Raw genomic sequence first — 27,188 nt, 5'->3', positions numbered from 1 at the left:
ACGCCATCCTCCCCAAACAGCCCTCTTGGTTTGTTTCAGCACAGTAAACTATTTGTAAGCATCTCCTTTGTGGGTGGCTCTGTGCCAGGCACATGGGGATATAGAAATGTTCAAGAAATGCATGTGCTAGAAAATAATATATACTTTATAATCACAAGAGGCAGGACCTTATTCTGATGCTTTTGTTTGGGAGCTGTGCCTGTACCCTCCTGGATGCTTTCTGTCAAAGGAGCTCCAAGGACAGGGGAGATCCTTAGGGAGTCCCCTGGAGTCAGGGACAGAAAAGCCGGCATGAAGACATAAAAAAAATGAAGAGGGAAGAGCAAAGGGTTCCTTGCCCCAGTGGCAGCCCTTGGGGGTGGGGAGGCTGCAGGCCCAGCCCCACCAACCCTTGAAGGAGAAAACAAGCCTCAGGCACAGCCACACTGACTCCAGCCTGTCTGTGTGCCTGCTTCTGCCGTGGCTCAGTGCCAGACGTGCGGTGGGTTTGGCAGCGTGCCCAGGGGGTCCTGGGGCTCTGCTTTCTACTGCCATCAGAGGTGGCCCGTGCACCCCAGCTGGGAGCAGGGAGGGGGGTGCCAGCTGCAGGAGGGGCTGGGCCCACAGTGGGTCCTTGTTTTCTCTGCAGGTGATGTACTTCAGCTCCCTCTTCCCCTACGTGGTGCTGGCCTGCTTCCTGGTCCGGGGGCTGCTGCTGCGGGGGGCCATTGACGGCATCCTACACATGTTCACTCCCAAGGTAAGGGTCACAGGCTCCTGGGGAACACGGACAGCTCTGCTGGGCCTCATGTGTTTCATGCAGTTTAACACTCGCTGAGGGCCTGCTGGGTGGCGGGCTCTGTGTTGGCTGGACGGAGGCACCAGGGAAGGGAGCACAGGCCCCGCATGCACGGTTCCAAGGAGAGAGGCAGCGCATCAGAGGCAGCGCATCAGTATGGGTGAAATCCGAAGCTTCAGGGAGGAGTGACATCTGAAACGGCCTCAGGGTGCAGATAGATTTCAGCGGAGCTATATGCGCAAGAGTGCGGAAAGGCACTGGACGCGCTTCAGGCCACAGTGGAAAGTCAGGTTTGGCCAGGCTGTGGGGGTGGGGGTGGGGGTTCATTGAGTGAATCTATGACAGTAGGAACCAAGAAGATGCCTAAAGAAAGCTCCCTGGGAATCCCAACTTGTACCCATATCAGGGGAATGGGGTTACTATTTTATTAAAGGTAAAAGACCGCGTGAATCATGATTTTACCCTTACTGAAGCCAGCCACATCTCTCATTTAATCCTCCCGATAGCCCAGTGAGGGAAGAGCAGGATTCTGGGGCATGGCTCCCAGGGCTGCCTCAGGGGCATAAGTGTCCTGAAAGTGGACACCCAATTTCCTAAGCACGGTCTCTGCCCACCAGGTGGCCCTGTCTCTCTGTTGCTCTTCAGACCGCTAGGCACAGCTGGCATGCACCAGTCCACTGAGGAATAAGAGAATTTCAAATGCACATTGGCGTGCCCTTCAAGGTAACCCTAGGCAAGAAGTACATTAGTCGCCCTGGTGGGCAGGCTAGAAAGTTCAGTTCCTAATGCCAGCTGATCAGTAGCAATATCAGGGGCCTGGTGAAGCTTCGGTCCGGCCTGGCAGGGTTCTGGCCCTGTGCCTGCAGACTGGACCTTGTCCAGTCCTGTGTCTTGACCTTGTCCCTTAATAGTGCTGTTTCACACATGTGTTTGAGTAAACGCACACACACATTAATGATTACACAGAAGGTCCAGACTCATGACACAAGGAGAAGAATCCAGATCTGGTGGAGTTTGAAAGCCCCATTCCCTCCCTGTTCCCCAGCTCTGCAGCTACAAACAGCTGATGCTTAGGGGTGGGTAACAAGGCGCAGGACACACACCCTTCCATATTCATCAGACAAGGATGATTGGCCCTCGGCATTCTTGGATGTAACATCTGGGATTTCTGTGTGGATGAGCACAGAGGTCTGCTCTATGAAGCACTTAGTGAATCTCCTGAGGCATGAATGTGACTCTGGAGCCACCTGGCTGGGGTATGTTGTTGTGAACATGTGATGTCTGACAAAGAAGAGAAAATTGCAAATGTTTTCTTTGGGGGGAAACAGCCGTAAGAAGAAAGTCAGTGGTTTTTATGAATGAATTCAACTGTATTTCTAGAATCGTGATCAATCTACTGTGTTCACTTGAGACTTTCCATTATACTTTGTTGAATTTTATGAGAAAATTATATACTCTAGAGATGATCATAAATGTGGAGATTCACACAAATCTAATGGGCCCCTGAGTGGTGTTAGGAGAGCCTGGGACTTAACTCCAGAAGCCAGTGGAACCAATTCATAAGATTAGCTACCAGGCCCAACACACACCATACTGTTCCCTTCTGATTCACTGATTTAGCACTCTTTAACACAGCTTTTTAAGTGAAACATCTCAGACATATAAACACACATATAATAATATAATCAACGTTCTTAAGAAATGAAATATTACAGATGCCATAAAAGTGCCCCTGGAGAAGGAAATAGCAACCCACTCCAGTATTCTTGCCTGGGAAGCCCCCTGGTGGGCAGCTGTCCATGGGATTGCAAAAGTGTCAGACACAACTTAGCAGCTATACAGCAACAATAGCAAGTATCCATTCTCTTCCCATTGATTTCCCTTTTCCTAAAATAACTACTATCTTGAATTTGGGGTTTATTCTACTAATTCATTTAAAAATTTTTATAATAAATATATATGTATCCTTAAATAATATAACATATGTACATACTTTAAATTTTTATATAAATGCATTATATGCAACCTTCTGCAGCTTGCTGTTATTTTTGCTAAATACTCTTTTTTGAGATTTTAGCTGTATTGATACATGTAACTCTAGTGCATCCATTTTCATGACTGTATTGTATTCCACTGTAATGAATTTATTCATTACGTGACCAGTTGATGGTCAAGCTAGAGGATGAATTTACTTATTCATCCTCTAGTTGATGGCCATTTAAGTTGTTTTCAATTCTCACCATTGCTACTAATGCTAATAAACATATGACACGGATGTTCATGAATACACATTTCTCTAGGGTGTATATGTTTTGCAATAGAATTGATGTCTCAGAGGGTATGCGTATCTTCAGTTTAACTAGATGTTGGCTGAATCACTGTCCAAAGTGGTTGCATCTATTATCACTCCCACCAGTTGTTTATGGGAGTCCTACTTGCTCCACGTTTGTTACACTGCAATTTTTGCCAGTTGCAGTGTACATCTGATTTTTGCCAATCAGATGGAAGCAAGAAGTTGATGTGCACTTTGAATAATAGGAGTGCTCCTTTCGCACACCTTTTCTTGGATACTCAGAGAACAGTGTCGTCCCACTTTAGCATTTGCAGAGCCCCAGAGTCTTCATGAGGCGAAGCTTAAAGAAATCAAATCTGAAAGGCTCAAGAGGAACCAGGTCAAGAACCAGCAGGTGTGGGACCTGGTCCATCTAGCTCTTGTGAGTTTCAAGTATGCACAGAACCTGGGGCGGGGGCTGGCGCATCTTGAGACCTTGAGCAGGAAGCTCCTACCTTTGACCCTGGAGGGATGAATTGAGCAGGGAAGGGGAGGCTTGAGGGCCTCAGAGGTCAAAGGATCAAGGATCTCCTTCAAAGTCTGTGTGTCATTTGTTTTAGGCAAGTGAGGCTCAGTGGTGATAGCTGGGGTGAAGTTCCTGTTTATTACAAAACTTTCCAACCATCTGCATAAAGTGTGGATCCACGCTCAGAGACAAATGTCTGTCTGTACGTGGCAAACTGCTGTTGCACATCTGGGGCTGTTTCAGCATGGGCCTGGTGAGATATGGGGAACTGGGAGGCATTTCAAGTCCTCGCTCTAGGAGAGTGCTATAGAAAGCCAGGGTGGCTGCACACGGGCGCCCCACCTGTGCACTGCTCCATTCAGATCGACCACAGTGTAAATGACATCACCATTTGGCAGTGGTGGGAGCGTCCAAGATTTCTGGCCAGGGCATTCAGAATCAACCTTAACAAAGCATAGGCCCTCCATGGGTGTACCGAATAATCAGGAAGATGCCCCCTCCTATACAGTCTTCCAACATGAGAAATAATCCAAGCTAGAGGACCTGAACTTTCAGTCTGTGTTTTCAAGCTGTTACTGGGTGTGATGAATGCAGTGTGGCCAGGATACCTTGATGACCCACTAGCACCTTTGATGGGACAGTCCCTTATGTTAGTGGCTAATAAACTTCTTGAACTCTTTGGGCTGCTTCTCTCCATCCAGTTATAAACCCAAGTCAGTATGGGGTACCGTACATTAAATGATGTGAGTTGCCCAATATACAATGGATTAGAATAGATTATCTAACCACCAAAAATTCCAGGGAAAGTTTATCAAAAGTACAGCTGTTCACTGAATTCCTGTTATGTTCTGGGCACTGTTGTGGGTCCCGGGATCCCTCAGTGAACAAAGCAGATAAACTTTCTGGCCCTGAAGTAGCTTATATTTTAGTGAAGGGAGACAACTAATATAAGATAAAGGAGTTGTTGGATGATGTTGCTAAGGAGGAAAAGAAAAAGCAGAGAAAGAGAGATTCAGGGCACTGGGGAGAGGGCTGCATAGCTAGTGTGCTCAAGGAGGGCCTCCCTGAGAAAGTGACATTTGAGTGAAGACCTGATGGAGGCGAGGGACCAGAGCACGTGGATATTTGCAAGGAGCACGTTCCATTCCAAAATAAAACAATGAATGAAAAGCCCTTGAGATTGGACAAGTCTGGCATTCTCAAGGAGGCTGCTGTGGCTGGAGTGGGAGGGGAGAGAGATAGGACCTGCAGTCAAGAGGGTAGTGAGGAGCCAGGCCAGGTGAGGACTCTGCCGTTTACTCAGGGTGTCGTGGGGCCTGTTGGAAATTTCCGAGCAGAGTAGTGACATGATCTGACTTCCATCTTCCTAGAGTCACTGTGGTCACCACAGACGTCTGAGGGGGCAACAGTAAAATAGGAAGACCTGCTAGAAGGCTCCATCCAGGTTCCAGAATTCATCCAGGTGGGAGGTGACTATGGAGGGAGCCCAGGTGACATCAGTGGAAGTGATGAGAAGTAGTCAGATTGAGGATATAGTTAGAAAGTAGAGTCGGCAGTGTTTGCTGCTGGATTGGATGTGAGGTGTGAGAGAGAGGGATGACAAGGAACTGCAGAGCCTTTTGTCTGACCAACTAGAAGGGTGGGGTTGACAGTTACAGAGATGAGGGAAGACGGTGGGGAGAGCAGGTTTGATGGGGAACTATGAGAGTACTTTGGAACATGGCAGAAGTATAAATTTGGGAGTTAGAGAGTTTAAAGCTGTGACTGGTTGTAGTAACTTAGAGAGTCAACACAGAGAAAAGGACTGAACACTGAACAGTGGGGTCCCAGCTTGTAGAGGCTAGGGGAGAGATAGTCAGTGAGGGAGATGGAGAAGAGAGGGAGATAGAGACACACAGAGAGAGAGAAATGGAGAGAATTCCATCCAAGTGGAGAAAGTGCTTTAAGAAGGAGGGTCAAGTCCAAAGCTGCTGAAAGGTCAGATGATGAGGACTGGGAAAGGGCCAAGGCATTTGGCCGCAGTAGGATCGCTAGTGCTTTGACAAGAGCTGTTTTGGTGGCATGTTGGGGGCAAAGTCTAGTAGCAGTGGGTTCAAGGGAAAATAGGAGGGGAGGAACTGGAGACAAGTAATAAAGACCATTTATTTTCAGGAGTTTTGCTGTAAGGGGAGCAGAGGAATGGAAAATGCGGTGGTAACCAGAAGAGAACTGTGAGATCAAAGGTGTTATTTCAGAATGTTATGAATTCTGATGATAAAAATAACCCCTCATATATTACTAGTGGGAATGTAAAATAGTGTGGCCGCTTTGGAAAACAGTCTGGCAGTTCCTCAGAAGGTTAGACAGAGTTAGCATGTGACCCAGCAATTCCATTCCTAGGCACATATCCAAGAGAACTGAAAACATATGTTCAAAAACTTGTGCACAAGTGTTTCTAGCAGCATTGTTCATAATAGCCAGAAGTAGACACCATCCAAATGTCCATCAACTGGTGAATGGAAAAATAAAAGGTAGTATGTTCATACAGTGGAATATTGGCTGGCCATGCAAAGGAGTGAAGTCCGTGCCACAACATGGATGATTTCATCCTTGAAGACATTACGCTGAGGGAAAGAAGCCAGTCGCAAAAGACCACTTATTATGTGAATCTGTTTGTATAAAATGTCCAGAATAGGGGACTCTGTAGAGACCGAAAACAGACAAGTGGTCAGGGAGGTTGGGGGGGGGGAAATGGGGAGCAGTGGTTAATGGGTATGGGCTTGCTTTTCGGAGTGATGATGTTCTCAAATTGATTGTGGGAATGGTTGTGCAGTCTTGTGATACACTAAAAACCATTGTATTATACACTTTTTTGAAAATAAAAAAAGGAGGGGTGAAATTGATGCTATGGGAGAAGAGGGAACAAAATCCTTGAATAAGCAGGAGAGATGGGACCCAGCGCCCGGGTGGAGGAGTTGGTCTTAGCTCAGAGCAGACATTGTCCCCCAGAAGCAGGAGTGACGGGCCGGCCAGCACAAAAAGCTATCAACTGAGAAGCGCTGGCCAGAAGCTTCTCAGTGTGGGAACTCTCTTTTCATTGGGTCATTTTTCGATGTGAAGTGGGCAGCAAGGTCGTCAGCTGAGAGTAGAGACGGTGGCGGGGCATGGGGTTGGAGGCCTAAGGAGGGGTGAGTGTGACGTAATTGCACACAAGATAGGGAGTGTGTTCACTCAGGGTGGGTGGGGGACGATGGAGGTTAAGGGTCGAACACCGCGGTGAAGACAGCAAGTGTGGTTCCAGTTCCACGGTGGACAGCTATTCACATTTTACCAGCTCTGAAGGCAGGCTGCTCCTACAGTGAAGCAGTTAAACCAATCATGTTTTCCAGCAGCCAGTATTTACTATGTGAGGCATCTTATGTATATTAAATCATTTAAATTCATAATGATTCTAGAAGTTTTATTGTGAAAAACATTTTTTTTTTTAATCTTTTTGCCTCATGACACAGCATGTGGGATCTGAGTTCCCTGACCAGGTATCAACCCCACTCCCCCCGCACCGGCAGTGTGGAGTTTTAACCATTGGACTGCTAGCAAGGTCCCGAAGTATTATTGTTATCCCCGTTTTCCAGCTGGAGAAACTGAAGCACAGAGAGGTAAATAATCAGTCCAAGGTCCCATGTGTCAGGGCCCAAGGTTTACATTGTGTCCAGCACTGCTGCCTGGGGACAGCCCAGAGTAGAGGGAGGCTGGACATCACCCGGGTCAGGAGCTTATCAAGGTGACAATGGAGAGATGGCTGGGCAGATGAGAGTGTGAGGAAGGAGTATGAAGAGGATGGACATTGACTAAGCCAGTGATGAAGGGAAGTTAGGATCCAAACAGGGTGAGGGGCAGTGAAATGGAGGGAGGCCAAAGGGCTGGAGTTCCCAGCAAAGCTGAAAAATGTTGTAGAGTCTAGATACTAGAGGTGAGCTAGAAAGTTGGGTGTTTTGGAAGATGGGATCTTTAAAATTAAGGTTTACTTGGAGCACAGCTCCTAGTCATGACAAAGGCCGTGGTGTGACTGTAGAAGTGGGGGGAAGGACAAGAGTGGGGGGAGGTTGCAGGAGAATGGGGTGTGAGAGGATGGTTATGTTCTAGTTCTCAGGTGAGTCCCTCTGATGGGCTACCAAGTTAGGGTTCTTGGCTTCCCTCAGGAAGGATTCAAGAATGAGCCATGAATGAATAAGTGGAAGCAGGTTTATTAAGATACACAAAGGTAGAATGCAGTCTGTCTCAGCAGGCAAAGCAGTCCCAGGGAATGGAAAGTTCAAGTGGCCCCCAAATATAGGGTGGTTAGTTTTTATGGGCTGGGTAATCTCATAGGCAACTGTTTTGGGGAAGAGGGTGGGGATTTCCAGAAATTAGGCTATCACCCACTTTTTGGTCTTTCGTGCTATCTGGGAACTGTCCTGGTGTCTGTGGATATACATCATGTAGCTCATATATTACAGTGGGCGTATAAGGAGGTTCAGGGTCCACTGAAAGTGGAATCTCCTGCCTTCTTGCTGTAATCGGCTCTAACCAGTTTCCGTCGTATCCTCAACAGCCCTGTCATTCTGTTAATGGCTGTGCCCTGCCCCCTTCCCTCCTGTCTCAGAAGGGAGAAGGAAAAGGGAGCCAGAGGCAGATTGTTGGAGGGGACATTGATGGAGATACGGAACTCAGACGACGATTCTCCTCACTCAGATGACGGCAGCAGTAGTGCTGGGAGGCGAGGCAGTGCCCAGGGGAATGTGGGGGAGTGGACTGGAGAGCGGGCAGCACCCTGTGCCCCCAGGCCCAGTGGTCCCACATGTGCGAGAAGACAGCCTTCACCTGAGAGGCTTCCGGGGCCACCTCGGCCTTAGGGTCATTTGCTCAGCCCTTCCCTGCGTATCAGGCTCCCCTGGGAGCTGCAAGAACCAGGAAAAGCTACCAGTGCTCAGGCCCACCCTGACTAACCAGAATCCAGCAAGCAGACTCATTGATCAGGATCGCTGGGGGTGGGGTCCAGATGGAAGCAGATTGTCAGAGCTCCCCAGATGATTCTACTGTGCAGCCAGGATGGTGAGCTGCTGAGTCACAGCAAGAGGGTGAAGAGAACATCCAGAGATGGGTTGCAGCAGTGGGGGATTGTGCTGATGACAGGGCCCAGTGGTAGGGTGCAGGCTGTTGGAGGGGGGCATGGAGGCTCTAGTCAGAGCAGGCTCAGACCTGGCCATCCTGGGGTTGAACTCTTTGTGAAGAATGACCCAGGAGTCATGGGCATCTTGCAGCAGCTGAGCTAAACTGGGCCCTGGGACCAAGAACCTGGCCTGGTGGTCTCTCAGTCTGACTGTGGAGATGAGGGTGTGAGCGGGCAGGGGTAGATGGGACAGCTTGTCAGGAGCCCTGGAACCCTGTGGATTCCCAACTTTGCAGGATAGGAGAGTGTTGAAATTTGAGGTGACATCTCCAGTGGACAGTAGGGAAAATATGGGGAGAAAAACAATAAATATACACGTGTGTGTGTGTGATGTGTGTGTGTGATGAGTGTGTGTGTGATGAGTGTGTGTGTGATGTGTGTGTGGTGTGTGTGTGTGATGTGTGTGTGTGATGTGTGTGTGATTGTGTGTGTATGATGTGTGTGTGATTGTGTGTGTGATGTGTGTGATTGTGTGTGTGATGTGTGTGTGATGTGTGTGTGATGTGTATGCTTGTGTGTGTATGATGTGTGTGATGTGTGTGTGATGTGTGTGTGTGATGTGTGTGTGATGTGTGTGTGTGATGTGTGATTGTGTGTGTGTGATGTGTGTGTGGTGTGTGTGTGATGTATGTGTGTGATGTGTGTGTGTGTGGTGTGTGTGATGTGTGTGTGTGGTGTGTGTGTGTGTATAATATTTATGGTGGTGGTAGTGTAGTCTCTAAGTTGTGTCTGACACTTTGGGACTGTAACCTGCCAGGCTCCTCTGTCCATGGATTCTCCAGGCAAGAATACTATAGTGGGTTGCCATTTCCTTCTCCAGAGGATCTTCCCAACCCAGGGATTGAACCTGAGTCTCCTGCATTGCAGGTGGATTCTTTACTGCTGACCCACCAGGAAGCCCCTTAATAGTTAGACAAAAGTTCATTTGGCTTTTTCCATAACATCTTTATCAAAAAAACCTGAATGAATTTTTTGGCCAACTCAATATATATCATTGATATACATATGAAATATCACTGGAAGGTTAGGCAAGAGACTGGTACCATGGTTACATCTAGGGAAGAGGAATTGAGTGTCTGGCATACAGGGGTGAATACCTCTCTGTCCTTTTCAGTTTCAAGCCACCTGACCCCTTTACTATTAACCAGCCGTGACAGAAGCCACACCAGCTTTTCAGGGCTGTAGCCCGGCACAACCTGAGCCGGGCAGGAGCTTCGGACACCCGCTTTGTGGCCTCTGGAGGAGACCAGTGAACGGTTCTGCCTGATGAGGACGGGCCTCAGGGTCAAGGGTGTATGGTAACCCCTAGAGAAGAGAAGTGGGTTCCCTGCAAAGGCTCAGGCATAGCGGTTTGTGGAGGAACTTTGTGATCCCCACAATCAGAGTCAGGCTTCTTGAGCAGGATGGAAAGGCAGCCTTGCTCCCAGGGGTAGGCTCTGGAGTCGGACAGTCTGGTTCCAAGCCCAGCTTATCAGTCAGTCATGGGAAGACTAGTTCTTTGTCCGCTTGGGGCCTCAGTTTCCTCAGCTGCAAGATAGGGGGATCCATGGCAGCTTGCTCATAGCACCGCCAGGAGAGCATGTAGGACTGTCCTGGGGTGCAGAGACGGCGTGGTGAGCGTTAGCTAGTATTTCTTCTCATCCATCGTGAAGGTGACACTGTTCTTGGGCATCGGGAACCCAGTGCCTCCGTACCATCTGGTGTCTATGGGCCCATCTGTGCTGAAGCAAGGGCACGCACTTCTGTTTTGCACCAGTCCAGGCTAGGGCTCATCAGCTGCTTGTCGATTCAAAAAGCATCTTCATGCCGCTGAGTCAAAAGCCGTGGAACACCTTGCTCGCTGCGTCAGGAAGTGACTCAGCTGTGTGCCTAGCAAATGGCAGGAAGCTGCCGCTCTGTTTCAGGGAGGGCACCCAGAAGCAGGTTCGAGCCTTGACTTCAGTGAGGAAAGCCCATTTCCCACCTCTCCTCTTGCAGTCACATCCTGACGTCTGGAAAGGACACTGTGCTTTCTGAGATCTGGCTGTGGGCTCATCCTCTGAACAGTATGATCAGGATCTTGTTGAAATCAGGCACCATGATCCCTAAAATCCTGCAAGAGCACCTTTAAATTCAAGGAACACAGGCATTCAATGGTGAAGGTGCCTGTTTATCCCCAGATGAGCACTGGGCATCTGGTCATTTCCACTGTCAAGAGTGCACCTCCATGCTGCAGGCTGGAAGCAGGGATGCCCAGGAACCACTCACACAAAGGCCCAGCTTTGGCTCTCTCGGCTGCTTTCCTGGGGGGCTTATTAATGTCAGATGTGGATCCACTACTGTACTTCAGAGTAACTAGAGGTGGGAGGGGGAGGAGAGAGAGTTGGGATACAGAGGAAGCAGGAGTGGCCATGTGTTGATAATTGCTAAAGCTGGGTGATAGGTACATAGGGGTTCATGACACTATCCTTTCCACTTTTGTACATTATATAAGCAATGTCTCATAGTTTTTAAAAATAGAACAAGAACAGCAAATAGATACAATCTTAATATACAAACAAACACAAACCAGTTTTGGTTTCCATCCAAAATCCTTGCCTGTAAGACAGTCCTACCCCGTGTGTGTGCGTGTCAGTCACGTCCGACTCTGCGGCCCGATAGACTGCAGCCTGCCGTGCTCCTCCGTCCACGGGATTCTCCAGGCAAGAATACTGGAGTGGGTTGCCATTCCCTCCTCCAGGGCATCTTCCCCACCCAGGGGTCGAACCCGCACCTCTTGTGTCTCCTGCACTGGCAGACAGTTTCTTTATACCTCCTCCGAGAAACCCCACACACCATAGAGCCAGCTCTGTTGGTAGTTTGGGATGATGGTGTCCTCCCCTAGGTGGCTGCCTCCCTTTTTGAGATTTGGCCCTGATGGTGGCCTAGGAATTTACCCACATCTTAGTTTTAGGCTTAGGGAATGGTGAAAATCCTAATGATGATGTGTGTTTAGGTCTCACACATGGCCCAGACCTTTTTGTAAAAACTTTAGTAATGACTTGTTGTTCAGTTGCTAAATCTTGTCCATCTCTTTGCGACCCCATGGACTGTAGCCCTTCAGGCTCCTCTGTCCATAGGATTCTCCAGGCAAAAATACTGGAGTGGGTTGCCATTCCCTCCTCCAGGGGATCTTCCCAACCCAGGGATCAAACCCGAGTCTCCTGAGTTAGCAGGCAGATTCTTTACTGCTGGGCCACCAGGGAAGCCTGGTAATGACTGACCTAGATCAAAAAGGAAAGAGTTACTTTAGAAAGAGAGAGAGAGAAAAGAGAATGAAAGGAAGCCAGCTTGGAAATAGCCTTGTTTTATAGAGTAGAAATTTAAATCCTAAGGATCTTCTTGTCCTAGAAGACTGGATCTTAGCACAAAAGGGCTGGCATGTCATAGCCCCTGATCTGGCCCTTCCTGCTCAGCTCACCTCCAGGACACAGGTCAGACACTGTCTGTCTCTTTCTTACCCTCCATCACTTTTCCCTTCTCTCCCGTGTGCCAGGCACTGCTCACACAAAGATGAACAGGAGATGTGCTCCACCCCTAAGAAGCACAGAGTGTGAAAAGAAAGACAGACACATAAAGCCTGTCATGAGGCTATTGACAAGAGCTGTGAGAGCCCAGGGACCACGACTAGCTCTGCCAGAGGCAGTCAGGAAAAGCTTAAAGAGCAGGTGATATTCGTACTGGGTTTCGAGAAATAAGTATGTGTTCACAGAAAGTGAATAGGTGCAAGGGAATTCCAGGCAGAGGAAACAGCCTGGGCGAAGACCAGACTGTAAGGTCATGGTGCTTTGGAAGAGTAGTTGGGGTGTTCAGGACATGGGCTGGAAACAGATTTTCCAGCAGACGGTGCTGCTGCTCAGTCGCTCAGTTATGTCCAGCTCTTTGCGACTCCATGGACTGTAGCCCGCCGGGCTCCTCTGTCCATGGGGTTTTTCAGGCTAGAATACTGGAGCGGGCTGCCATGCCCTCTTCCAGAGGATCTTCCTGATCCAGGGATCGAACCCTCATCTCCCACATCTCCTGCATTGCAGGTGGATTCTTTACCCAATGAGCCACCAAGAAAACCCCAGCAGATAGTGGGGAACCATCAGAGAGACTTCAGCATGCAAATGATGTGACCAGAGCTGTGTCTGTCTCACCTGGTCCTATCTTACAACATTTTGCGCTCCTTCCTGGTTGGAACTCTCCGAACTACCCAGAGCCCTCCCGCTATGTCTAGGCTTCTAGCCTGAGGTTCGAGCAGCTTGGTAGGACAGTCATGACTGACATCCACGAACTTAGACGGCATGCCTTTTAAGCGTAGATAATCCACCCACCGGGCTTCCCTGGTGGCTTAGATGGTAAAGAATCTGCCTGTGACCCAGGTTCAGACGCTGGGTCAGGAGGATCCCCTGGAGAAGGGAGTAGCTACCCACTCCAGTATCCTTGCCTGAAGGAATCCCATGGATGGAGGAGCCTGGCAGACTACAGTCCATGGGGTTGCAAAGAGTCAGACTGAGAGGATCATTAAAAAAAAAAAAAGCCATTCAGGAGAAGGGAGGTACCGACACTCCTTCCCACTGAGACTATGATTATGTTATTTTAAAAATAATCTCCAAATTTCTGTTAGGACCATGTATAGGTCCCTAAAACTTTATTCACAATGCCAAAATCTGAATTGCCCTGAAATACAGAAAAAAATGTTTATTCTTTCTCCCATAACTCATTTGGCAGTAAATGACCTGAACAGATGTGAGGCTATTTATAGTCTTTACTTGCTTGGTGTGAATTTTCATATTCTGCTTCAGAAATACAAATGTATCTGATTAAGGGTGCTGCCCCAAACCCTACAGGGGGTGTCATGCAATTATGTGGTATACGCACCATATTACCCTTCTAAAATAAAATTAGAAGCAAAGCCTGGTTTCCAAAACCAGTCTGGCCTTAAGGTTTTTAGATGAGAAGATGCAGGTCTGTACTACCTTTGTAAAGAAGATGAGCCGGCAAGCAGAGCAGGCCCTCAGCAGTGTGGGATGACCCTGTGCCATTTCTCTGGCCATCTTTCTCTCCCGGGTTCCATGGCAAACATTTTAAACCGCTTCCACTGTCTGAACCTTCTGACCTCTCTTCCCAGCACACCTCACCCGCAAAAGATGATTTGGCCTCCTGCTTTATAGGAAAAACAGGGGCCACCAAGACAGCAACTCCCTTAGATGAGAGAGATAGAAACGGGATATACAAGCTTATCCACAGCTGCCCCATGCTGTCCTCCTTCCCTCGTTTCCTATGGATGACAGCTCCCCTTCTCTCCTCTAGATCCCCTGCTCTCAATCAGCTGTCAAGTCACTGCATTAAAAACAAAAATGAAACAAGTCTAAAAGCGATCCTCCAGTGATTTCTTAGCCTTCCCCCAATACTGCCCTGTCTTTCATTCCTAGCCTAACTTCCCCACCGAGTGTCCACCTTTTCTTCCCCTCTGTCTTTCAACTCTCCTCATTCCTACTTGTCTTCTGGCCTCAGGACTCCCTGAACATCTCCAGCTAAGCTCACCCGTGCTCTCGTGGCTACAGCATCCTTCACCCCGTGGCGTGGGTCCCCCTCCTCCCTGGTGGGCTCTCTTCGCACGGCCTCCGTGACCCTCTGCCGCTTTTCCTCCTGCCGCCGCTGCTGCTGCTCCTCTCCCTCCCTTGTCTGAGCTTCTTCCCTGCTTGCTCTTTCGGCTACACTAGTTGCGGTGAGCAGGGGCTACTCCCGAGTTGCGGTGCGTGGGCTTCTCATAGCGGTGGCTTCTCTTGTAACAGAGCACAGGCTCAGTGGCTGCGGCACACAGCTTTAGTTGCCCCGTGTCACGTGGGATCTTCCCAGACCAGGAACTGAACCCGTGTCCCCTGCACTGGCAGGTAATTCCTGACTCCTGGACCAGGAAAGCCCCCTCCTTCCTGCTTTAAACTTGCAGACCTTGACTTGGCCCCGGCTCTTGCCTCTTCTCACTCTACCCACAGCCTCAGCTGCAGTCCCTGCTGGTCCATCTGCTTCTCACACATCATACCTCCAGCTCTGTGCTCCCCTCGAAGCTCCAGACTCATCTGTCTGACTGCTGGCTTGACATCTCCTTGTAGAGATCTTAAGGACACATTAAACTCAACATCTCTAGAAGGGATGTTTGGACCTCCCCTGTTCAAACCCCATCGAATCCTGCCCCTCATCCACTGTTTCCATCTCCACCCACTAGGGTCTGCAGGCCAGAGGTGTGGCCGTCACCCTGGCATCTCTCCCTCCAGCGCCCCCCCGCCCCCCGTCAGCAGTCCATCGCTAAAGCAGGCTCGGGTTTTCCCGCCATAGTCTCTCCATCTGTACCTCCCTGACCCCAGGCAATGCCACCCTTATCGCCCGCCTGGGCCCCAGAAAGTGTTTCCTTGCTGGTCTGCTGCATTCACTGGCTTCTTATAGGAATGCCCACCCGACTGTTTCCCTCTTCTTTCACACCCCTTACACCTTTCCCTGTTCAGTGCTTTTTTAGGATCAAGACAGGATCCTCGTGCTCGTCTGCTCAGGCTCCTCTGACTCTCCCAGCCTCTCCTGTTCCACTCCGGCCTGTCCTCAGCACGCCAGTCAGGCTGGCCTCCTCTACTTCCCTTCTTCCACACACCCCGTGTGAAAAGGGTGTCCTTCCTTTTCCCCCTCAGGGCCTCTGCACACACTGTTTCCTCTGTCTGAGTCCTCTTCCCTCCCTTTAGTGTGGGCAGCTCAAACAACCCTTCCTGGACTCCCTGGTGGCACAGTGGTAAGACTCTGTCTGCCAATGCAGGAGACACGCGTTCAATCCCTGGTCTGGGTGGATTGCACATGCCGCCATGCGCCACAGCTACTGACCCTGCGTGCTGCAGCTACTGAGACCTGTGCACATAGAGCCCATGCTTCACAGCCAGAGAGGCCGCCGCAGTGAGAAAGCCTGTGCACTGCTACAAAGAGAAACCCCCCACTTGCTGCAACTCGAGGAAGCCCAAGGGCAGCAATGAAGCCCCAGTGCAACCAAAAATAAAAAAATTAAAAAAAAAGATTTCTTCCTCTGGAAGCTTTCCCTGATCTGACTCAACTCAATTCCCCTATCACACTCTCTCCTAGAATTAGGTACCTGGCTTTCTCAGCCCTTGTCACTTTTGGAACTTAGCATTTGTTTATAGGCTCGTCTGACCAATGTCCATCTGTCCAACTAGAACGTCAGCTCCATGAGAGCTGGGACCTTACCTGCTGTGGACCAGGCCTGTCCACAGGGTTTGGTGAGCGAGTGGCTGCATGTCGTATCCACAGGGAGCCCCCAGCACGTTACAGCTGTTGAGAGTATAGTGAGGGAGAGAGGGTGGGAGGATGCAAGGGGCTCTTGGCTCCTTAAGGTCTGCACTTTGGGCTTTCTTGGTGGGCCAAAGATGGGTTTATCTCTTCTGCACGGGGTGGGGGACTGTAATCTCCCTGGAATTCGAATACTAGCCAGCCAGGCAGTGCTCCTAGGCCTCTACCTGTGTACAGGACCCGAAGCCAGAAGGCTCTGCTGTCACCTTCCTCCTTTTCCTCTTCCTCCTCCTCCTCCCTGAGCCCATCATTCTGCCAGCCTCCAAGCATGCCACCACCTCCTCAGCTGGGGAGTGACTCCTGGTGCTCAGACATGCCTGGGAAGCTGCTGAGATGCTGAGCTTCTGCCCTCAGTGTTAGGGCTGAAATATCAGAGCTGGAAGAGCCCAAGCCCATCACTTTACTGTGCACACAAGGAGCAGACTCCTTCACAGGCACGCAGCAAGGGGCAGCCATCCTGGGACCATGTGGGGCTGTCCCCACAGGGGAGGCAGATTTTCTAGTTCACTCCTTGCCTTCCTCATCTGTCTGGAGTGAAGTCACTTTGGTTGGCCTCAGCAGCAAAGGTCCGAGGGGAAAGTGGTCAGAGGAGGGTAGCTGCAGGCCAGCTGTGTCAGGAGATGGAGCTGGGAGGATGCCACTGCCCAGTGTCGGACAGTCTGTATTTAGTAACTCCTGAGTCTCAGTGGGCTGGCTCCAGTACTTTGAGTGAGTTATTTCATCTTTGGTCTTAGTTTACTCTTTCCAAATATGAATAACAATTCCTTGCCCTCCACCAAAAAAATTCCCCCCAAACACCCGCAAAAACCAAAAGCCCACCGCTGGCCTGACCTGGTCAGAGGCATTTTGTCAAGATTAAAGGATCCTGTGCACAAGGCACTGCTTGAGACCGTGCATTTGGTCTTCACAATCACTTTGGGAGGGAGTTGTTCAGTCGCTAAGTCGTGTCCAGCTCTGCAACCCTATGGACTGCAGCAGGCCAGGCTTCCCTGTCCGTCACTGTGTCCTGGAGTTTGCTCAGACTCGTGTCCATTGAGTCGGTGATGCCATCCAACCATCTCATCATCTGTCATCCCCTTTCCTCCTGCCTACATTCTTTCCCAGCATCAGGGTCTTTTCCATTGAGTCATCTCTTCACATCAGGTGGCCAAAGTGAAGCTTGGAGCTTCAGCTTCAGCATCAGTCCTTCCAACAAATATTCAGGTTTGATTTTCTTTAAGATGGACTGGTTTGGTCTCCTAGCTGTCCAAGGGACTCTCAGGAGTCTTCTCTAACCCCACAGTTCGAAAGCATCAATTCTTTGGCACTCAGCCTTCTTTATGGTCTAACTCTCACATCCGTACATGCCTAATGGAAAAACCATAGCTTTGACTATATGGACCTTTGTCAGCAAAGTAGTGTCTCTGCTTTTTAACATGCTGTCTAGGTTTGTCATAGCTTTTCTTCTAAGGAGCAAGTGTGTTTTAATTTCATGGCTGCAGTCATTGTCCACAGTGATTTTGGAGCCCAGGAAAATAAAATCTGCCACTGTTTCCACTTTTCCCCCATCTGTTTGCAGTGTAGTGATGGGACCAGATGCCATGATCTTTGTTTTATGAATGTTAAGTTTTAAGCCAGCTTTTTCACTCTCCTCTTTCACCCTCATCAAGAGGCTCTTTAGTTCCTCTCTGCTTTCTGCCAGAAGAGTGGTATCATCTGCATATCTGAGGTTGTTGATATTTCTCCCAGCAATCTTGATTCCAACTTATGACTCATCCAGCCCGGCATTTCACATGATATACTCTGCATATAAGTTAAATAACAGGTGACAATATACGCCTTGACGATTCCTTTCCCAACTTTGAACCAGTCTCTTGTTTCATGTCTCGTTCTCACTGTTGCTCTGTGGCCTGCATACCCTTTTCTCAGGAGACAGGTAAGGTGATCTGGTATTCCCATCTCTCTAAGAACTTTCCACAGTTTGTTGTGATCAACACAGTCAAAAGCTGTAGCATAGTAATGAAGCAGAAGTGGATGTTTTTGTGGAATCCCCTTGCTTTTTCTATGATCCCACAGACGTTGGCAATTTGGTCTCTGGTTCCTCTGCCTTTTTGAAATCCAGCTTGTACATCTGGAAGTTCCTGGCTTATGTACTGTTAAAGCCTAACTTGAAGGATTTTGAGCATTACCTTGGTAGCATGTGAAATGAGTGCAATTGTGTAGTAGAACATTCTTTGGCCTTTTGGGGGGAAGACTTTATTATTATTCCCATTTTTCAGCTGAGAAAACAGAAGCTCATGAAACAGGCACTGTCATTTGCCTAAGCCTTCACAACAGTTTCAAGAGGGAGTCAGACTTAGATCTGGGTCTGTCTGATTCTACAATCCTATGCTGGGCCCAGGCCCTAGTCCCTGCCTTGAGGAACAAACAGTATAAGGAAAACAGACATGAAAATGTTTGGAAGTTACCCCATGCCCTCTACATGCTGTGGAGGTCCTGGCTCTTCTCACATCCGAGGACAGGTGGAGGGTCTGGCAAGGGGTCCCCTCTCTAAGAAGTGTCTGAGTTCTGTGCTTCAAGTTGGGTGAGCTGAGGGGGTGGTTCTTCTGTGATCTAGGGCGTGTGCAAATGAACTTTAGGTCTTTTTCTTTTTTGGAAAAGGGAGTTTGGGTGAGCAAGAGGGAGGAGTTGGTGTCTTTCTTGTGGTTGGATGAGGTATCAGGGAGATATTGGTGTTCTTACTTGTCTTGTACTGTTGTGCAGGCCATATACTGCATGGCTCCAGGAGGCACCATTCACACTGTAGTCTAAGCGAATGACACTCCCTGGAGTTTGCCCTACACATCATTGCTGATAGCCTTGAAGATGTTCCTTGATATGATAGCTCCGTGGTAAGCAGTGATAGCAGTTAAAATTAACCTGGAATTACTATTTAAGCACACAGCATTTATTTTAACTTACCTAGGTCTCACAACAATCATCTGAAGTTGATACAATTTTTTTTTATTAAAGTATAGTTGATGTACAGACTTCCCAGGTGGCGCAGTGGTTAAGAATCTGCCTCCCGACGCAGAAGATGCAAGAGATGCGAGATCAATCCTGGGTCAGGAAGATCCCCTGGAGGAGGAAATGGCCACCTGCTCCAGTATTCTTGCCTGGAAAATTCCATGGACAGAGGAGCCTGGCAGGCTACGGTCCATGGGGTCACAAAGAGTTGGACACGACTGAGCGCACACATGTGCACACACACATATGCACACAAACGTGCAAACACGTGCATACACACATGCACACACATAGTTTTCGTACAATATTATTACAATTACAGGTGTACAATATAGTGACTCACAATGTTTACAGGTTATACTCCGTTTATAGTTATTATAAGACATTGGCTGTATTCCCTGTGAGGTAGAATATATCCTCGCAGTTTATTTGAAGCCCAATAGTTTGTGCCCCTTGATCCCCTGCTCCTGTGTTGCCCCTCCCCACCTCCTTCTCCCCGCTGGTAACCACTGCTTTGTTTTCTGTATCTGTGAGTCTGTTTCTTTTTTGTAATATTCACCAGTTCATTGTACGTTTTAGATTCCTGATACTCTTGATTTCTGCATTTTACCTGTGGGGAACCTGAGGCTCAGGGGGCTAGGGGAATTGCCCGGGGTCACACAACCACAGTTCTTTACCACTGTGCCGCGCTGCCTCTGTGAGGCTGAGGAAAGAGGGTGTGGTGGAAATTCTACTGCAGGTGAATAAAGCTCTTTTTTGTTGTTGGCTGCCCCACGTGGCTTGTGGGATCTTAGTTCCCCCATCAGGAATGGAAACCAGGCCACCGCAGTGGAGGTGCTGAGTCCTAATCACTGGACTGCCAGGGAATTCGCTAAAGCCGCTATCTCTGTGTCTCTTTTCTTCGCCCTGCCATGGCTGCCCCTCCCCTACTGTAGCTGGACAAGATGTTGGACCCCCAGGTATGGCGGGAGGCAGCCACACAGGTCTTCTTCGCTCTGGGGCTGGGCTTCGGGGGCGTCATAGCCTTCTCCAGCTACAACAAGCAGGACAACAACTGCCACTTTGATGCTGCCCTGGTGTCCTTCATCAACTTCTTCACCTCGGTGCTGGCCACCCTCGTGGTGTTCGCTGTGCTGGGCTTCAAGGCCAACATCATGAACGAGAAGTGTGTGGTCGAGTAGGTGGCCCTTCTCCTCCTGTCCTCTCTTCTCCAGTCTGCCTTCCCCTGGGAGAGCCCCCCTCCACCGGGGCTGGGGGATGGAGGTCAGAGCAGCTCTCTGTCCTCAGCCCTGGACCACAGGGCCAGCTTCAGAGATGTCTGTGTCCATGGTCTTCATTGACCTTCCTGGGTGTCTGCAAGGTACCCCTGGATGGTGCCCAGTCCTGCCTTTTTACCTTCACTTTTTTAAAAAACCTTATTTAAAAAAAAAAAAAATTTTTACTTTGCTGTGTCTTTTGTGCTGCAGGAATGCTGAGAAAATCCTGGGGTACCTCAACAACGATGTCCTGAGCCGGGCCCTCATCCCTCCCCACGTCAACTTCTCCCACCTCACCACCAAGGACTATGCAGAGATGTACAAGGTCATCAAGACCGTGAAGGAGGACCATTTCTCAGCCCTGGGCCTCGATCCCTGCCTTCTGGAGGACGAGCTAGATAAGGTATGGGGGAAGCTGTCCTTCCAGGACGGGCAGGAAGGCAGATGTGGGAGTGCAGGGCCCAGAGATAGGCTATGGGTGGCTGGAGCTTGGGTGCAGAAAGCCTCCAGGGACTCATTCATTGGCTTGATAAGCGAGGATCTACTATGTGCCCGGAGAGAAAGGTACTGGCCAAAACCCCTGCCCTGAGGTAGGCTGAGTCTCACCGAGAAGACAAGACAGACACACACATCCCGGAAATCACAGGGAGCCGGACAGCTCTCCCGTTTCTTGAGCGGGTTTCCTGTGCACCCATCACTGCCATGTGTGATGCCCTGGGAACTGTGCCTTAGACATGGCACGCAGAATGTGAGTGTTTACATTAGCATCTGCCCTTTGCTGCCTGTCCCTCCGGGCCCTCAGGACAGCGCTGAGAGCTGAGTGTTAACGTTGTCTCCTGTTTTACAGGCAAGCAGCCTTTAAGTTGGGAGCCTGCTCAGGATCTCACAGCTAGGAAGTTGGAGAGCCAGGGTTCAAGTCTTGATGCTTCTGCCCCTCCCCCACTCACAGGGCCACAATGACCTTTAGCCCCTGGGGAGGGCAGGGATATGCTGCCCTTCATTGACAAGCAGGCCCAAGCTTAGACACTCTGCTTCTGTCCCCGTTTGCACAGCCAGAGACTTTCAATGTGACTGTTCTGTGAGGAGGGGTAACAGGAGACAGACATGCCCATGGGGTCCTGGGATCCAGCTCATGCCAGGGCTCACTGGGGGCTGCGCCAGCTCCCATCTGTCAGCCTCTGCCAACCCTGCCCTTCTCCATGGAGCCAGGGATGGTGAAGCTTTCCCTGCTTGTTAAAAAGTCATTGTTCAATTGCTCAGTCACATCTGACTCTTTGCAACCCCGTGGACTACAACACGCCGGGCTTCCCTGTCCTTCACTATCTCCGGGAGTTTGTTCAAACATCAGGAACCCCATGAATAGTTGAAAAGTTAGCTGCGTTCTACTGGCACCAACCTAATGCTCAGGGACTGAGTCCCCTTCACCTCTTCCCATGTGATCAAGAGCTAAAAGGCCTTGTCTCAGCTCCCCCGCCCTGGTTTCTTCCCCTGACAGTATAAAGGACGGTCCCCTTCCTTGAGACCCTGCCCCATTCTCACAGGTGGGGCCTGGTCCTCTGGACAGAAGTAGGATTTTTTAAATATAATACAATCTTGATAACAACCAAATGACAAGCACTACTCTCACACAGTTGGGGTGGGTGTTCCCTGACCAAACCCTGACACTGTGAGGAGGGTGCAGAAGTGATGTCAGTGGACAGTGTGTGGTCAGTTCCCCACGAGCAGGGGCCCCAACATTGCAGCAGTGGTTCTCCACCTTGGCTGCCCATCAGAGTCCCCTGGGGGCTTTATAAAACCTTAATATCCAGCTCTTCCCCTAAGCCAAGCAGATCATTGTCCTTGGGGAGAGACTCAGGCATCAGTGTTTTTTAAAGGCTCCAATGTGAGTCCATCGGGCGGCAGAGGCTGAGACCGCTATGGTAAGGTCTGGAACTCAGAGCTGGGTATGGCTGCACTGCTCAGAGGAGGAGAGTCTTGAGCTGGTTGTGTCTCTAAAAGAGAGCATCTTCATGTGAATCGCTGGGGGTCCTTGGACAATGCGTAGATTCCAGGTCTCACAGGTGAAGTCCTGAATTAGTGCTTTACTCCCTGGGGTGTATTCTGATGCCCACTCAAGTTTGAGACCCACTGGCCAGAAACAAGAGAATTTAGGTAGGGGCAGGGATCACTGGGAAAGAGGGAACAGTTACTCCTAAAGCTCCAAGGGCAGAGAGAAGGAAGCAGGAGGCTCCCAGGTGGGCATGGCCCCCACTGAGCCCCACCCTCTGCCCCCACCCTCAGTCTGTGCAGGGCACAGGCCTGGCCTTCATCGCTTTCACCGAGGCCATGACGCACTTCCCTGCCTCCCCGTTCTGGTCTGTCATGTTCTTCCTGATGCTCATCAACCTGGGCCTGGGCAGTATGATCGGCACCATGGCAGGCATCACCACACCCATTATCGACACTTTCAAGGTGCCCAAGGAGATGTTCACAGGTAACTCCTCCCAGCGGTCCCCACTGGCCTTGTGGGCTGCCCCGGGAGGGCGGGGAAAGCGATCAGGTGGTGGCTTTGACTTTAGGAAGATTGGGTTCCTACTGGGTTATTCATGACTCCATACTTAGAAAGCTTCCCTACTCCTACCCAACCCGGGACGCATCTGGAACCACCTCAAAAAGAGCACTTGAGAGCCAGAAGGGAGAAGGCTATTTGGGAATCTGTGCCAAACCTGGGCTGGGAGATAGGCCTCTTTCTTGGTTCACTTGCCCCTCTCCCCAAGGGCCTGCTGAGGTGTCTGGGCAGGATGGCCTCCCTCCTTGCCAACCCTGCACCCTGTTTCATCCTGATACTCCCAGCTCCAGGATGCTCCCCACCTAGTAGAGTGGGAGCTCAGAACCTGGGCATCTGGACCCCTGCCCCACTCCATGCAGGGCTGGGCCTTCTGGAGGGTGAGCTGCAGGCCTGCTGGGGGGAAGGCTGGGATGGGAGGAACCTGGGGGCCCTGAAGACACCCCAGGCCCCACCCACCCTGCACCTTTGCCCCCACACTGGCCTCCCGGCTCTCTGTAGTGGGCTGCTGTGTCTTTGCATTCTTCGTGGGGCTGTTGTTCGTCCAGCGCTCTGGAAACTATTTCGTCACCATGTTTGATGACTACTCGGCCACCCTGCCGCTCACCGTCATCGTCATCCTCGAGAATGTCGCGGTGGCCTGGATCTATGGGACCAAGAAGTAAGGGGTGGGGGTGTGTGGGGAGAGGTAGGGAACAGGAGGAGAGGTCCGTCGCCTCATGACTCCCCAGAGAGTGCTGTGTTTCCAGGGCTGCTTGTGATTTAGGCAGGAGGTCACAGTCAGAATGTTAGCCAGAAAATGGCCCCCTACAGATCATTTAGGGAAAGCAAGTCTCCGAGAGAGGACACAACTGCCCCAGGCCGCTGGGCGGGAGTGAGGACTGCTCTCAGGTTGCGGTGCAGGGGCTTCCCATTGCAGTGGCTTCTGCTGCTGCAGGCATGGGCTCGAGGCACGCGGGCTCAGTGGCTGTGGTTCTCAGGCTCTAGGGCACAGGCTCACTGGCTGTGCAGCACGGGCTTAGTTGCCCTGAGGCATGCAGGATCTTCCCGGACCAGGGACCGAACTCGTGTCTCCTGGATTGGCAGGCGGATTCTTAATCACTGAGCCACCAGGGAAGCCCTAGAATTTATCCTGAATATTAGCGGAATAATGTTTTAAATCTGTGATATAGCAATAATACACGTGTGCTTTATTCTTACTGCATTAAGTTACAAGATCTAGCTATGGGTCTAATAACAATGGTTATTTCTAAGTAGTGATGAGCATAAATGACATTTGTAGGTATCTCAATTGTAATGTGATAAAATATCTGTGATTTAATCAATTCCTTACAGCCTCATGGGTACTGATAATACTGCTGTCATTGCTTGCACTTGTAATAGAAAGAAACACAAGATTTCAGTTAGGTGTTACTGAGGTAAAGATGATTTTTTAATTGCCATTCATGTACATACTCTGCCAGTGTCCCGAATTCCACCCATAGGCCCAATGGTTAGAAACCTGAGTCAGGGCAGCCTTCTGCCTTTGGACGCCAGGGACAGGCACTTCTGCCTCTCTTCCAGCAGGGGGAGTCTAGAGCCAGGTCAGTGTGAGTGGGGTTGGGTGCCGGGGAAAGCCCTGTGGAGCCTATCCAGGTGCCCAGGGCGTGCCCTGTGGCCTGTACCCCTTCCCTGGGTGAGATGTGATGTGACATAGAGTAAGTTAGAGGAGGTTAGCAGAGGCTTTTCAGAGGCCATCAGGGCCACAGACTAATGTACTGAATGTGAAGAGTGGAAGAGCCTGGACAGAAGGGACTGGTGAGGGAAGGCTTTGCAGGAGGAGTCTGGGGGCATTGGGCAAGTGCAGTGGGGGTGCCAACTTCTGGACTCTCTGCTGCTCCTGGCAGGTTCATGCAGGAGCTGACGGAGATGCTGGGCTTCCAGCCCTACCGCTTCTATTTCTACATGTGGAAGTTCGTGTCTCCGCTATGCATGGCTGTGCTCACCACGGCCAGCATCATCCAGCTTGGGGTCACGCCCCCGGGCTACAGCGCCTGGATCAGGGAGGAGGTGAGAGTGAGGGCCTGAAACCCCAGGGATCTGGGGTGGCATCTTCCCAGGCTTTTAATACAACAGGTAATAGAGATAAACCCTTACATGCCGGGCCCCACCAGGGGCTCTGTACATCTGATCTGTAACTTTTTCAGCAACCCAAAGAGAGAGATGGTTTTATTGCTATCACACACATGGGAAAACAGGCAGAAAGCTGAATGCACTTGTCTAGTCTTTCTAACCCATGCTTCCCTTCTCTGTGGATGACTCTGTGACCAGCCCAACTTTACACAAGTATAGAAAATGAGACCTGGGGAGGCTCAGCCCTTAGCCAAGGGGACCAGCTGACCCGAGGGTCAGCGCCTGATGACCCCAACTCTGCCAGTGCCTGGGCAGTGTGGGAGGGATGGGAGTGGGCAGGAGGAGTCTGAGAGGGTGAGGCTGCTGCAGAGCGAGGCAGGCAGCAGCGCTCACCTGTGTGCACCCCTAGGCTGCCGAGCGCTACCTGTATTTCCCCAACTGGGCCATGGCCATCCTGATCACGCTCATTGTCGTGGCCGTCCTGCCCATCCCTGTGGTGTTCGTCCTGCGGCACTTCCACCTGCTCTCCGACGGCTCCAACACCCTCTCCGTGTCCTACAAGAAGGGCCGCATGATGAAGGACATCTCCAACCTGGAGGAGAACGACGAGACCCGCTTCATCCTCAGCAAGGTGCCCAGCGAGGCGCCCTCCCCCATGCCCACTCACCGCTCCTATCTAGGGCCTGGCAGTACATCACCCTTGGAGACCAGCGGCAACCCCAATGGACGCTATGGAAGTGGCTACCTCCTGGCTGGCACCCCTGAGTCGGAGCTGTGACCACTGCCCTGCCCTGCCCACCTCACCCCCACCCCCAACACACACACACACCCAGCCAGCCCACGTGTTCCCATCTGGCCTCGCCTTCCAGGCCAGGCCCTCGGCGCAAGGAGTGGGGCTCTGCCCTGTCTCACCCCCCACCCCTGTCCCAGCCGACTTGTGTTCCCTAGATCTGAGTGGGGCCTGGGAGAAGCTCTGTCCCCCAAGCTAAGCCCCCACCCCAGCTAACCTGAGATCGTCTTACCAAATTGCCGCTGAGTAGCTGGAACCACCCAGAAGTCTCGACTCCTGGCACAGGGGAGTCTCCAAGCGGCTGCTCTCGAGTTCATCCCTCCCTCCCTCTTCTGCTGGTGCCTGCAGCTCTTAGGTCTTGGGACCCTTAGGTCTGTGCTGCCAGGTGGCGGCTGTGGCGAGGGTCATCGGGAGGGGTTAGGCAGGGTGTCCTGGCCGAGAGGTGCCCAACTGCAGGTTAGTGATGGGACAGAGGTGCCAGGACTCAGGGCTCTGATTTGGGGATGGAGTCTGCAGAAATCCCCAGGCTCAGCTTGGTGAGGCAAATGGCTTCCGCTGGTTTGAGCATGAGCCACAGCAGCAGAGATGGTGAGATGAGGGGGCTCCTTAGCACCTTAGCACCCAGCTCAAGACAGACCCTCCAGGACCTCGGCCTTGCCTGGGGTGGGTGGGGAGTGCTCCCACCCACCTGAGAGGGCGATGACTGGCCCCAGAACCATTCCCACCTCCCTTAGGGCTGAGCCTGCCTGCCCTCCTCCCACCCCTGTTGTGGAGGCCAGAGCGGTGCCTCTGTCTCTGCCCTCGGAGAGGAAAGGTTTCCAGAACACACCTGATGGTTCCCAGCACAATTCAGATTTGGAGCACAATTGTGAAGCACACCCCCTCCCCTCTCACCCAGGGCCTGACTTTCTCGCTAGTGGCAGCTTCTCTCCTGGAACAGGGGCCCCTGGTGTTCAGGGGCTCACACCTGGAGAAAGTGGTAATTTCACTGCCCCTTTGGGCCACCGCCAGTCTCCTTGGATAAGCACAGCCACCTGGTGTGCACGGCGTGTGTGGACACCTCAGAAACCTTTCCCAGGCTGCCTAGCCAGTGGTAGGGAGGGCCGCATGCAGCGCTGGGTACACCGAAGCTGCCCAGGGCAAGGGCCGGGACTCTGTCCTGGGTCCCAGCCTTGAAGCATCCCCACCCATGCTTACCTTCACGCCCCCAGGATAGGGTTGTAGGTTAAGAGGATTAGGATCTGATCAGAGGTCAGAAGTGTGCAGAGCGATGAATGGACTGATGAAAGGATGCAAGGATGGATGGATGGAAGGAAGGGGAGAAGGGACCGAGGGAGGGAGCAAGACTGGCTGGGACAGCCAACCTCCATCTTGGAGAGCTGTGGTGGG

The 27,188-nt window shown here is 50.9% G+C and overlaps 1 protein-coding gene across 1 annotated transcript in view; it reads left to right on the top strand.

The window, feature by feature from the left end:
* SLC6A17 (solute carrier family 6 member 17) overlaps window positions 1-26,259 on the top strand; it is a 52,192-nt gene extending 25,933 nt beyond the window's left edge. Inside the window, exons 6-12 of the mRNA XM_052637379.1 lie at window positions 629-739; window positions 20,032-20,273; window positions 20,563-20,755; window positions 22,633-22,825; window positions 23,399-23,558; window positions 24,784-24,946; window positions 25,419-26,259. Coding sequence (XP_052493339.1) covers window positions 629-739; window positions 20,032-20,273; window positions 20,563-20,755; window positions 22,633-22,825; window positions 23,399-23,558; window positions 24,784-24,946; window positions 25,419-25,787 — 1,431 coding nt within the window. The 3' untranslated portion in view covers window positions 25,788-26,259. The remainder of the gene's footprint in view (window positions 1-628; window positions 740-20,031; window positions 20,274-20,562; window positions 20,756-22,632; window positions 22,826-23,398; window positions 23,559-24,783; window positions 24,947-25,418) is intronic.
* The last annotated feature ends 929 nt before the right edge of the window (window positions 26,260-27,188 follow it).

Source organism: Budorcas taxicolor, chromosome 3 (assembly GCF_023091745.1).
Source record: "Budorcas taxicolor isolate Tak-1 chromosome 3, Takin1.1, whole genome shotgun sequence".
NCBI lineage: Eukaryota > Metazoa > Chordata > Mammalia > Artiodactyla > Bovidae > Budorcas > Budorcas taxicolor.
The sequence above is the reverse complement of the archived record's forward strand: the minus strand, read 5'-3'. Positions and strand labels throughout refer to the sequence as shown.